Source organism: Macrotis lagotis, chromosome 1 (assembly GCF_037893015.1).
Source record: "Macrotis lagotis isolate mMagLag1 chromosome 1, bilby.v1.9.chrom.fasta, whole genome shotgun sequence".
In the NCBI taxonomy this organism is placed as follows: Eukaryota; Metazoa; Chordata; class Mammalia; order Peramelemorphia; family Peramelidae; genus Macrotis; species Macrotis lagotis.
The window spans coordinates 750,313,578-750,325,739 of NC_133658.1; the positions used below are offsets into that span (position 1 = coordinate 750,313,578).

The 12,162-nt window shown below is 40.7% G+C and overlaps 2 protein-coding genes across 13 annotated transcripts in view; both read left to right on the forward strand.

The window, feature by feature from the left end:
* The window catches only part of PRDM10 (PR/SET domain 10), a 150,567-nt gene extending 142,728 nt beyond the window's left edge, over window positions 1-7,839 (forward strand). For 2 of the 5 annotated variants that reach the window (XM_074216301.1, XM_074216302.1), the window contains exon 22: window positions 3,683-7,442. In XM_074216301.1, coding sequence (XP_074072402.1) covers window positions 3,683-3,892 — 210 coding nt within the window. In that variant the 3' untranslated portion in view covers window positions 3,893-7,442. The other 3 variants (XM_074216304.1, XM_074216305.1, XM_074216303.1) reach the window with 3 other exon arrangements.
* Window positions 7,840-8,663: 824 nt separating this feature from the next.
* Window positions 8,664-12,162, forward strand: part of NFRKB (nuclear factor related to kappaB binding protein) — a 34,969-nt gene continuing 31,470 nt past the window's right edge. For 7 of the 8 annotated variants that reach the window (XM_074216307.1, XM_074216310.1, XM_074216309.1 and 4 more), the window contains exon 1: window positions 8,664-8,749. The gene's annotated coding sequence lies outside the window, so the exon portion shown is untranslated. Of the gene's footprint in view, window positions 8,750-9,309; window positions 9,610-12,162 lie in introns of those variants that run through there. The other variant, XM_074216308.1, reaches the window with a different exon arrangement.

Genomic DNA, 12,162 nt, shown 5'->3' on the forward strand with positions numbered 1-12,162 from the left:
AAATCCAGTCTCAGACATTTAATAATTACCTAGTTGTGTGGCCTTGGGCAAGCCACTTAAACCCATTTGGCCTGCAAAAACCTTAAAAAAAAGGAATTAAAGTGAAAAATAGTATGCTTCAGTCTGTATTCAGATGCCATCAATTCTTTCTCTAAAGATGAATAGCATTTTTATTGGGTATTTTGGGATTATCCTGGATCATTATAATACAGAGAATAACTAAATCATTCACAATTGTTGATGCTTTTACTATGTACAATGTTCTCCTAGTTTTGCTCAATTCACTTTGCATTAGTTTGTATAAATCTTTCCAGGTTTTCCTGAAAGCATCTTGCTCATCCTTTCTTATAGTACAATAATATTCTAGTACAATCATATATCACAACTTTTTCAGCCATTCCCCACTTGATGGACAAATCATCATTTTCCAGTTCTTTGCTGATACAAAAAAAACTGCTATAAACATTTTTGTACAAATAGATCTTTTTCATTTTTAAAAAAATCTCTTTGGGACCTAGTATTGCTGCTGTTGGATCAAAGAGGATATCCAGTTTTATAGCTATTTGGGCAAAGTTTCAAATTGCTCTCTTTATTGGTTGCTTCAATTCACAACTCCACCAACAAAATATTTGTGAGGGCAGAAATTATCTTGCTGGCTTGTATTTGTATTCACTGCTTAGCACAGGGCCTGACACAGGTAAAACACTTTATAAATCATTTTAATTCAGTCATTCAAAGTACCATACACAACTGGCCTCAGCCTATCTTTCTAGGCTCATTGGACAATATTCCTCCATCTTCCCTCTGAGATCTAGCTCAGTTGAACTGCTCTCTCCACATGCCACTTCACCTCCTATCTCTGGCTTTCTCACCCGGAGTGCATTCCCTTTTCCTTTCTGCCCCACAAGCGTGTAGCTTAGGCATTGTCTTCTGCAGGAAGCCTTTCTGATTTCTCCTCCTACCAAGTACTATTTCCTTCTTCCCAAATTCCTATAAGTTAAGTGACTTTCCCAAGGTCACACAGCTAGGTAATTATTAAGTGTTTGAGGCTGGATTTGAACTCAGGTCTTCCTGACTCCAGGGCTGGAGCTCTGTCCACTGCACCACCTAGCTGCCCACCATACTCTGTGTATTTTTGAAGAAGAAGGGAAGAGGCAGAGCCAGAGGCCTCAGTGGGCAGAGTGCTGGGCCTGGAGTCAGAAGATCTGTGTTCGAATTTGACCTCAGGCAAAAGCTGTGTGACCTTGGGCAAGTCACTTAACCATATTTGCCTCAGCTTCCTCATCTATAAAATGAACTGGAGAAAGAAATGGCAAACCACTCCAGTATCTTTGTTGGGAAGAGTTGAACACAAATGAAAACAGCTAAACAATAATATATATTTGTAGTTATTAACTTTGTATTGATGCTCTGTGTATCTATGTGTACACCCATTTGCACACACCTATATTGTTTCCCTCCTTTAGAATGCAAGCTCTTTGGAATTATTTTGTATTTGTATCTTCTTGCCTAGCACAAGTACCAGCTACATTGTTGTTTCATGATACTGTCTCACATTTTTGCATTCATCCTTACCTTCTATCTTCTCTACATATTTTTGTTTATATCAAAATTGATTTCTGGTTTTTCTTTCTTTTTGGAATTGTTTCTCTGTGTCATCAGAATTTCATTCTTTAGCAGTTTCTACCCCTCCTGAGATGAATTTCTTTGTTGAATTTTAAGTTTGTGAACTCCTCCCTTATTCATCTTCCTAAACCTTTCAAATCTGTTTTCTCCAAATCTAGGGAATGCCAGTCTACAGGCCCTTTCTCTCCTCTGTCAAATACTCTATGAAGGACAAGTTATTCCCCTGCTAAGGGTCCCATCATTTCTATAGCACCAACGAATTCTTTTTTTCCTCTTTTTTTGATTTTTCCACCTTTTGAATGACAAGTAATTTTTTGCTTCTCCATTTGGGAGAGGTAGCACTCCAAAAGATGTCTGGTTGTTTGATGTCTCCCATTACCACTTCTCTGCTATGCTTATGATCCATTTCCTGATCCATTTTTCCTTTTTCTTTGCTCCAGGTGGTCTATGGTATATTTCTGTAAAACAATCATTTTTCCCCTCGCTTGATAAAATGACTTGTCCAAAGTCACACAGCTAATAAGTGTCAAGTGTCTGTGACTGGATTTAAACTTAGGTTGTCCTGATTCCTGGGTTGGTGATCTAAACACTATGCCATCTACCCCTCTCTTCATTTGATCTTCACCCAAACAATCTTTATCAAGTTTCTTTCCTCTTTCCCAGGTTTCTCTTTTTTTTTGTTACCTGAGTATACCTTCTTATATAATGCTCCCTCCTCTGCCCTTTGATTTTTCCCTATGAGGTATATTCATCTAAAGACATATAGCAAATTTCAGTGACAGGTATATGTATCAACATATATATTTATGTCCATGTGCATGTATGTGCATGTACATGTGTGTGTATTTAAACTTATTCCCTGATTTCAGTGATTTCACTTTTTCTTGAATTTACAACCTTAGAAGGTAGACTGGGGCCACTGAGAGGTTAAATAAAAGTTGCCTTGAGTCATGTAGTTAGCCTGGATCACAGAATGATAGATTTGGAGTTAGAAACCATCAAATTCAGCCCTTTTCCCTCCCATTCTTCCCCCTATTTTTAAAATAAGGAAACTGGTTAAAGTTCTCTCCTAGGGTCAGAGTTTAGTTAGTATCAGAGGTTGGATTAAAACTTTTGTCTTTCTGACCCCAAGTTCAGTTCTCTAATTTCTATGCCACTTTGTGGAAAGGGTATAATTTGAAATGAACTCCATGGCCCTATCTCTAAGAACACTGCCACTGATAGTGACTTCAAGGTCAACTTTGCCTGCTTGAAATAGGACCTCTCATTCTTAGATTTTCTTCTTATATTTGACTGAATGTATTTCTTTCTCCATTGGCTTATGATCTACAACTCTGACATATTACTTTCTTTGCCAGGTAGTTTGTCCATTATATTACTATCTCTCTAGCTTTCTGCTACCCATAGATTTGATAAATATCTATTTAGCTTTTCAAAATTGCTAATAAAAGCCAATGTAATGTAATGGGGCAAGTGCTAGATTAGGGCTTAAGAGCCCTAGGACTCCTTGCACACTTGTAAACAAGTGTTTGTACACTTGGAGTGAGGAAAGAAAGACTTCACCTTTTTATCAACAATTAGGTAGTTTAGTGATTGTAAGTAAATCCTCAGTTTCCTTTTCTGTAACATGGGAATAATAAAAGTACTTATCTAATGGAGTTATGGTGAGGATCAAATGACATAATCTGTGTATAGTGCTTTGCAAACCTGAAATCACTTGAGGGGGTGTCAGATATTATCACTGCATAATGCATCCTCATATATCTGAATTTCTTAAGTATCTTTTATGTTTTATTTAAGTGTCCTTTCTAGTTGTATCTGAGGTAGAGAGTGAGGCTCATGACTGCACAGTTCTGACTCACTTAAATCCAATTCACTTGCAAGAGAAGACATCATCCTCCAAGTGTCATTGGTCCTTTTTAAGAATGAAGGACAAACAATAACAGCATGTCCATGGGATCCCAAACCTATCACTGTGTCCTCTTTATTTTTGCCTCTAGCTGACTCCATATCTCTCTAAGATCTCACTCTCTTTTTCCCTCCTCTCATTTTCCAGACTCATTTTGTTATATCAGAAGGTCAGCCAGAAATGGAAGAAAAGCAAACTTCGGCCCTCTCCAGCGGAGTCCAGGTGGGCGTTTCACAGCCATCCACACATGCTGATGCCTTGGAGAGCCAAACAACTAACCCACCACAAACCACCCAGTACATCATCACGACCACCAATGGGAATGGAAACAGTGAAGTGCATATTACTAAAACTTAACCTTTGTCCTTGGAGTTGGAATCAAGCAGTCCCATTGTGTCTCCTGACTACCACTTAGCAAATCTCAAACTTGGAATTCTTTTTAATTTATTATTTACTCCAGAGTTTTGAAGCTAGGAGTTTTGAAGTTCTTGCTAGGAGGTTGACTTTATAGCTGCAGTTATCACAAAAAAAGGAATTGACTCTTAGGACTCCATAGACATACTGCCATGTATGTAATAGGCCACGAGTTTCAGGGAAACAGTTTAAAGCAAAGGAGTTTTGCAGCAGGAGAAAATACAAAAACTTTGGCTTGTTTTTGAGTTGATTTTTGTCACTCTTGACAAGCCTTACTTTTCCTTTGTGGAAATACTTAAATAGCATATTTATTGTGTTCATACCAAAGGGGGAAAAACCTGCCACGTTAATGACTGTTGGCAGAGCATGTCCTGTATCTTCCCAGCATTGATGCTACAAGACAAGGGGCATTTTGCAGACTTGTTAAAGGTGAGAGCTGCTTCGTCTTCGGGTTTCAAGTTCTCTTCATTCTGTAAACAAGGAAGCCTAGTAAGCAGCAAAGATCAGTTGGTGAATACCACTGGCTAATTGGTGGAAGTATAGAAAGACTTGACAGTAGAACCTTGAAGAAACTTGTGTTTTAGTTATTCTCCTGATTGTCTTTTTTCACTTCCCTTTGAAAACCATTAGCTTGTTGGCAATGTTCCACCCAGCCTGGATAATCTTGGCTTAGTTGAGTATGGTAGTCTGCCCTGGTGGTACTGAGCCCCTTTTCTACCTAGCATTAGGACACTTTGTCTGATTGCCAGGAAAGTGGGTTTCCTGGAAAAATAAAGTCCAGTAGTAGTACTTTAACCCTTCAGAAGTGCTTTGCCTTCCATTCTACAGTTGTGGTTGTATCAGGAAGGGAGCAAAGATAAAGGCAGAATTGTCAAAAACTATTGAATGGTTTTAAAGTGATTTCAGTGCCTTTTCAGTGCCCATAAGGATCCATTTCCTGGTCATTGGTGAAGGATGGATTCTTTCTTTCCTCATTCCAGCTGTACAATCAACTAGCCGTTCACAGAAATGCATCACATTTTCATTCTTTTTAGTGCTGTCTTAAAACGAACATTCATTCGTGAAGGTTGGAGGAAAAGTTGGCTGTCCTATACATTTCACTTTCAATTTACTGTAATTCTTTTGGACCTTTTCATTAAATGACCAACTTTGGACTCAGGAAAAGTAAAAAATGTCAGGGGACCACTAGTAATAAATACATTAAGGTAATCACCAGGAAGCACTTGATCACCTGATGTTTGCATATAGACAAAACTGTTATTTTTGACATGGGAAAAAAAATAAAAACAATACCTGTGTCTTAATGACAGTTTTTCTCACATTTGCTCCTGTTCAGGAGTCTTACTTGGGGTTAAATAGAATATGAAATTGATAGGGAAGGGTGATTTTATTTTAAAAAGTCATTCCAGGAACTGTATGTATAAATCTATTTCCGAAATCAGAATGTCTTAACAGTCCTTTGTGACACAACTACTGACAGGTTTTGTGATTTATCCTTCAGTAGACTCTATCTTGCTTTCTGAAACAGAGAAATTATACCTTAAAAATGGAAGTAACTAAATGAAGTTACAATTTGGTTAATTTCCTGTGACTTCTTGGGTTGTTTGGCACTACAGATTGTTAGGAAACTTTACAGTTAATTTGCTTAGGTCAAATGACTTGGTGTCAAGGAATCCTTCTGGATAACAGACGATTTGGTAATATTTTCAAGTAACCTTGCAAATATGTAGATTTATACTTATTCAATACAATTATTCCTGAAAGTTTAGTATGCTGAGGATCTGGTAAATTTGTAGAAACAGGAATTCCAAGGTTTCTGAGGTTACCAGAGGTGCAGTATTAGTCTTTTCAAATGGAAATATTGGGTAAATGCCAGTTTTGCACAGTCACACAAATTCAGTGATCATAAACACACAATTACACTGTCTAATAAGACCATATCTAAGGTTGCAGACCTACTATAGGTTCATTTTTAGGTTCTGTAACTGAAGTTGACCTTTCTGATTACTTATTTTTTGCAAGCAGAATATTGTTTTTCATCACTGACCCATGTCCACCCCCAAACCAAAAGCAGAAATTTTCATTGGCTAAAATTGAAAACTATCACTGAATGGTATGTTCGTTCTATGCCAGTTTTTTTCTTCAAGTTTTATATTTACTCAGACAAGGAGGCAAAGATTGTCAAAAGGGTCTTGTCTTTCTTTTACTGAGGTGCTTATCCCTTTGTAGAATCACAAAGGGATTCCAAACTATTTTGTCTATTATTAACATGTGGTGCAGGTGGCAGTCAAACCAAATAATATTCCCTTAAGATCAACTCTTCTGCTTATTTGTCCATTCCAGTGGACTTAGTTCTGAGAAGATGGGAGACAGTAAAAGACCTAGGAGACCCAGTTCAAAAAAAAACTCTATGCCCATGATTTATATTGTAGCCACTTTTAAACCTTGACACTTATAGGAACTGCAGTGTGAAAATTTAAAGGGAGCTTCCATTGGGATTTTGGATTATTTTCTTTGTTTTATTAATTGTGCCCACATGAATAAACACTTTCATCATGTAAAAATACTGCTGACACATAAAACCTGAGGGTTAAACCTTGTTTGAGTGATTTTAAGACCTGGGATGACCATGCCAGGTACTCATCATATGCATCCAAGGCTCTCTTCTTAACAGGATCTTTCTTCCAAGAACTGTTAAGGCATCTAGGGCTAAATGGCATTTCACAAAATGCTAAAGCTTACCTACTGGTTGAAAATAACCCTGTCCTGTTATTTAAGCGTGAATGTTTATTGTACATTCGGTGAGTTATAGTGTTAATAGTCTTGTGCTATCCAGCAGGTGTAAAATGAATAAATATTTTCTTTTTTTAATAAACAAGATGTTTTTTTGTGTTTGTGGAGCAGTAAAACTGCTTTCAATTAGAATCAGTTGCAATAGAACAGCTGCAATACCTTTTTAAAAAGATGATCATATTTAAGGTATTTTGAGTCATTTACTCAAGCACAGACTAATAATATCCATCTGCCTTGGGATTCCCTGGAAACCAAAATATTGTTTTCTATTTGAAAGATTCCTAAGCTCCTAACAAAGATTGTGAATTTGGGGTTGGTGGTAAAATGGGAGATTGGGTCTGTTTGGAATACTTCACTTAGTTTAAGGGTACGATTTTAATCTAAGTAGCACCTCTGCCAGATTAGATAGCTGTATATCCATCTAATCAATGCACTATTCCCAATAAAGATTTGGAGCCAGTGACTAATTTGGATGGAAATACCATCAGACATGAATCTTTATTTTACTCAAGTCTTTACTCCTAGCATAACCATTATCCTCAAGAAATATAAATAAGTACCAATGTGCCTATAGCATGTAAGAAGTTAATACTATCTTACATTTTGTTTTTTAAAAAAATTTAGTTGATATTTTGTATTTATGTGACCTATGTTTCTCCTTGTATCCTTCCCTTCAGCTCATGAATATATCACATTTTATTTACAGTTTCTAAAGCACTTTCTTCATATGCTGTGAGGTGTGTTGTACAAGCATCAATTCCATTTTACAGATGGGCAAACTGAGGCTCCGGAAGGCTGCAGCTTTCCTGGGTCATGCAGCTGGACTTTGAAGTCCAAAAGATTTGTTTCTTGATCTTAACTGTACATTAAACTTAGGAATTGGGGCCGAATGCAGAAAGTCTGTACTAAATGTAGAAACAGCTTGGGAACATAAACTTCGAGAACTTAAGAACAAAGCTGGGTTAGCCTTCAAGCAGCCACTCATCTGTCCCCACTCTGCTCCAAGCCCCTCAGCAGTTCCGTCCCGGTAGGATGGGGTTAAGCAAAAAGGCAATGAATGGATCTAATATATATATATATATATATATATATAAATAAAATATTTACTTCAAAATAACTTTTCTTTCGGCTTTGCCTGTGTTTGTTTCCCCCTTAACTTTTTCTAGTGTTCCTTCCAACAGCTGGGATGGTGGTGGTGGGGATATGAGGCGGTGGAGGAAAAGCCTGGGATCGGCAAAAATAATACAACACAGTAATACAATCAAGTCAAGCGTTTCTTATTCTGTGCTCGGCCCTGAGTTCAGGAAGTCAAACAGGACCTGGGTTCAAATTTAGGATTTCTCCATTTCTCAGCCTCGGTTTCCTCATCTTGTAAAATGAGAAGTTTGGACCAATCAGGCCCCTTTCATCTCCTCCTGTCATTCCTGAAACAGGTGGTTCTGGACCAGAGGCTATGAGCGGTTTCCTACGCAGTCCTTTGTTTTAGTTGTAAAGCCTTCAAAAACATTCCGGGGGCGCAGTGGATGGAGCACCGGCCCTGCAGTCAGGAGGACCTGAGTTCGAGTCCGACCTCAGACACTTCATGATGACCCAGCTGTGCGTCACTTAACCCCAGTGCCTTGCAAACACCTAAAAAAACCCATGCCGAAGCGCGGTCCGAAGGCCTCACCCGACTGTCAGAAGGAGCACAAAGACATTTTCGCAGGGCCTGGAGCCCGGCGCGGGGCTCGCAGGTGCGGATGGATGCTCGGAAGAGGCGGGCGGACTCCGGCTGGAGACGCGGGAGGGGCCGCGTCGGGGGCGGGGCCGGCTGCGGGGCGGAGTCGCCGCGCCCGCGCCTGATTGGTGGGGAGCCGGACTTGGGCGGGCCGCACGTCTCCTGGGCGTCCGAGTCCGGGAGCGCGCACGAACGTGGACGTCACGCTGGGGGGGAGCGAGCACGTCCGAGACCCGGCGGCCGCGGCCCTGGGAAGTGTAAGCGGGGCCGGGGCTGTGGCAGCGGCTTAGGTGAGCGGGGGGCGGGGAGGGCCGGGGCCCGGGGAGGGCGGCCCGCGGGAGAGGGGGAGGCCAGGCCCGGAGGCCCGGGGGGTGGACGCGCCGCGGCGGGCGAGGGGGAGGCGGCCCGGGCTGGCCCGGGGTCAGGGTCAGGCACGGAACGGTGCGGCCTCGGGGTCCGCCCGCGCTCCCGGGCCTGGGCCGGGGAGGGCAGGGCCTGGGCCAGGCCGGAGTCCGCGGGTGGGGGTGGGGCGGGGGCGAGGCGCCGCGGGGGAGGGGCGTGCGCGCGCCCGTGCGTGTCCGCGTGCGTGTCCGCGAGTCCTGCCCGGGCGGGCCGAGCCCCGGGTCTCTAACCGGTTTCAGCTTTGTCATCCCGCGCCTCCCCAGACCCACCCGCATTTGGGGTTCGGCGGAGGGGCCCGAGCCGTTAGGGAGGGCGGTGACGCGTGGGGGAGGAGGGGGAGCCGCCTGCAGCCCCGCGCGCCCCTGCCTAGCCAGCCTCCCCCCCGGCTCAGAGGGTCCGAGCGTCCCCTGCACGCAGGCAGGTGCGCGCGGCACGGCGTAGCCGGGTGTGCAGCTATGTGTGCACAGGTAAGTGTGCACAGCTGTGTTTCAAGGACAGAGCCTCATTTCTGGTATCCCGCTAAAGTTTCCCCCTCTGTAAAACGGGGGTGGGAGGGGATAGCCCCTAGATCAGAGTTGTTAGCGATCCGAGTCAAAAACTCAAGAAAGGAAGACTTGCGGTTCGCTCTTGCCCCAGGCACTGAGGGTGACCTTGGCCTTGCCACTTTGTAACTTCTTTCAGCCTCAGTTTCTTCAAGTATGAAATAGACGCAAGAACAACAGCCACGGTCCAGGTCTGTGAGAACCAAGTAAGAGCTGCCGGGTGCTAGTTATGCTCAGCCGCCTGCGAGCAGAACAAGTGCGGGGCGAACTGAGGAGGTCTCAGAGGGAAGAGCGGGGGAAAGTTCTGAGAGAGAGTGAGGCTTGGGCACGGCCCGGAGGCAGGAGACGGCCTCTGACACTTAATACCTAGCCCTGTGGCCTTGGGCAAGCCGCTTAACCCCACTGCCTTAAAAAATATTAAAAAAAAAAAAGCGGGGCTTGAGTTGGAAAAAACTAGGAGACCAAGATGAAGGAAGAAGGACATTGAGGACAGCCAGGGAAAAAAAACGCTCAAAGAGATGGAGTGTTTTGTGTGAGGAATAGCAAATCAACGAGTACGTAGAAGAGAATAAAGTGTGAGAAGAACAGAAAGGTTGTGAGGTAGTTTAAAGCCAAAGAGAAGATTCTGTATTTGATCTTGGAGGTAATGGGGAGCCATCGAAATTTGCATTGATGTAGTGTTATCTGATCCCATCTGTTTGAGAGACCAATTAGCTGGCTTTTGTAAAGTTATTGTTTGTGTGTGTGTGTGTGTGTATGTATGTGTATATATGTATGTATATGTGTGTATATATATATATATGTATATATATATATAAATATGCTGTCTATTTATAGAGGACTTTATTTACCATAACTCCTCTGAGGGGAGTGTATGTTTCAAATAGAAAAGTAAGAGAGCCCTTGATCACATTCTAATGGGGGTAGAGAGGGAGTAGGCAGGGTTAAGCATTAACTTCCTCTTTAGATGAGGGAACTGAGGTTCCTGGAGAGGGTACCTGAGGGTACACAGTAAGTGATGGAGCCAAGTATACAGTTGCAGGTTTCCTAACTCCTCAGTTCTAGTTTCCAAATACTTCCTTTCACAAACCTCACTCACATGTATGTGACCTCTGCCAAACAGACCTGGACCAGCCTAGGTCCTTTCAAAGAATAGGGTCTTGTAAATATTAGACATTCAGTAAATGTCAATAATAACTATAATTTATATAGAACTTTAAGTCTATAACACATTGTAGAAATAAATGAATATTATTTTGCATTCATTTAAAAAGTTTCTTAAGATACTGTTTTGTCTGAGTGAAGTGAGAAAAATACTTTATTTTGCATATCTGAATCCAAATCTCTAGATAACTTGAGAACTGAATAAATGGAAAATATCTTCAAATAATCTAGCCCAGGGGGCAGCTAGGTGGCACAGTGGATAGAGCACCAACCCTGGAGTTCAAATCAGGCCTCAGACACTTAATAATAATTACCTAGCTGTGTGGCCTTGGGCAAGCCACTTAACCCCATTGCCTTGCAAAAAACCTAAAAAAAAATTATAATCTAGCCCATCTAATCTACTGCTTTTGTAGTAATTGATAGGAAAATTATTTAGAACAAAATTTTTTGAGGAATCCAAAGTAATGAATTAAATCTCCCTGTAATTCAAATTATAGCTGCTCTATTCTAGTGTTGTAAAATGCTTTCTGATAAGAAAGTATATAGATGAATCACTGTAAATTTTTACCATTATTTGAGAAACAGATTTCAGTGCATGTCCACTGTGTATAGTCATGAAAATCAAATGGATTGATTTTATTAACCAAGAGCAGAAGGGTGGCTTGGCCAGTAACTTGCTTATAACTTGGTCAAGTCCTTTGTGCTTGATCATGTGCATGGACCATTCTAATAAGATTATACTGAGAAATTTCTGTGCTTTTAAAACATATTTTGAAATTTCAATAATATTAATTGCCATAAAGAAGAGATTGACATTCAAGTTCAAGGAACAATTTAAGGAACCCTGAAATCCTGATTGAAAGTTTTTCTTTATCCATTTAATTGCTAGTTGATTCCTTTTATGCTCTTTTCAGTTTCCTGAGTATAAGAAATAAAACTGTGGACATCTAAAAAAGAATATATGACATTGTACTTTTCAGGATCTCTATCTTTGGTATTATATTCTGTGATGCAGCTGGAAGTAGAAAACATTTTCCTGGAGCTCTATGAGTGTTAGTCATTTTCTCATTGCAGATTGATTTAAAGGTTCCTTTATTAATGATATGAACTCAAATTTCAAAAGGACACGTTCAAAAGATGGAAGGAGGGGCACATAAACAAAGATAAATGTGAAGAATTGGTACTGATCTAAACGGTTAGCATTAACGAATCTAAAGGCATTGAAAGGCTATTAAAAAGTGCCAAGGATAATAAAAGGTCCTTTTAAAGATACATATGAATTAAGTTGAATAAAGAAGCAAAAGCTCTTCCAGGTGCAGTCAATATTGATAGACAAAAAGAAAACTTGAATTATACTTACTCCTATTTTGTTTTTTTTTTTTTAACTAAGAAAATAAATTGCCTATAAACCAAAAAGATTTATTGATATCCAAGATAAAATGAAAGAAGATATCTGCCTACTTTATATGATTTTGTCTCCTGGTCCAGATAAAATACTGAAGTAATTTAGCATAGATCTTTGCTGAACAAATTGTCAGCAGTCTTTTTTTTTATATAAACGATTTTATTATTTTGAATTTTATGATTTTTCTCCT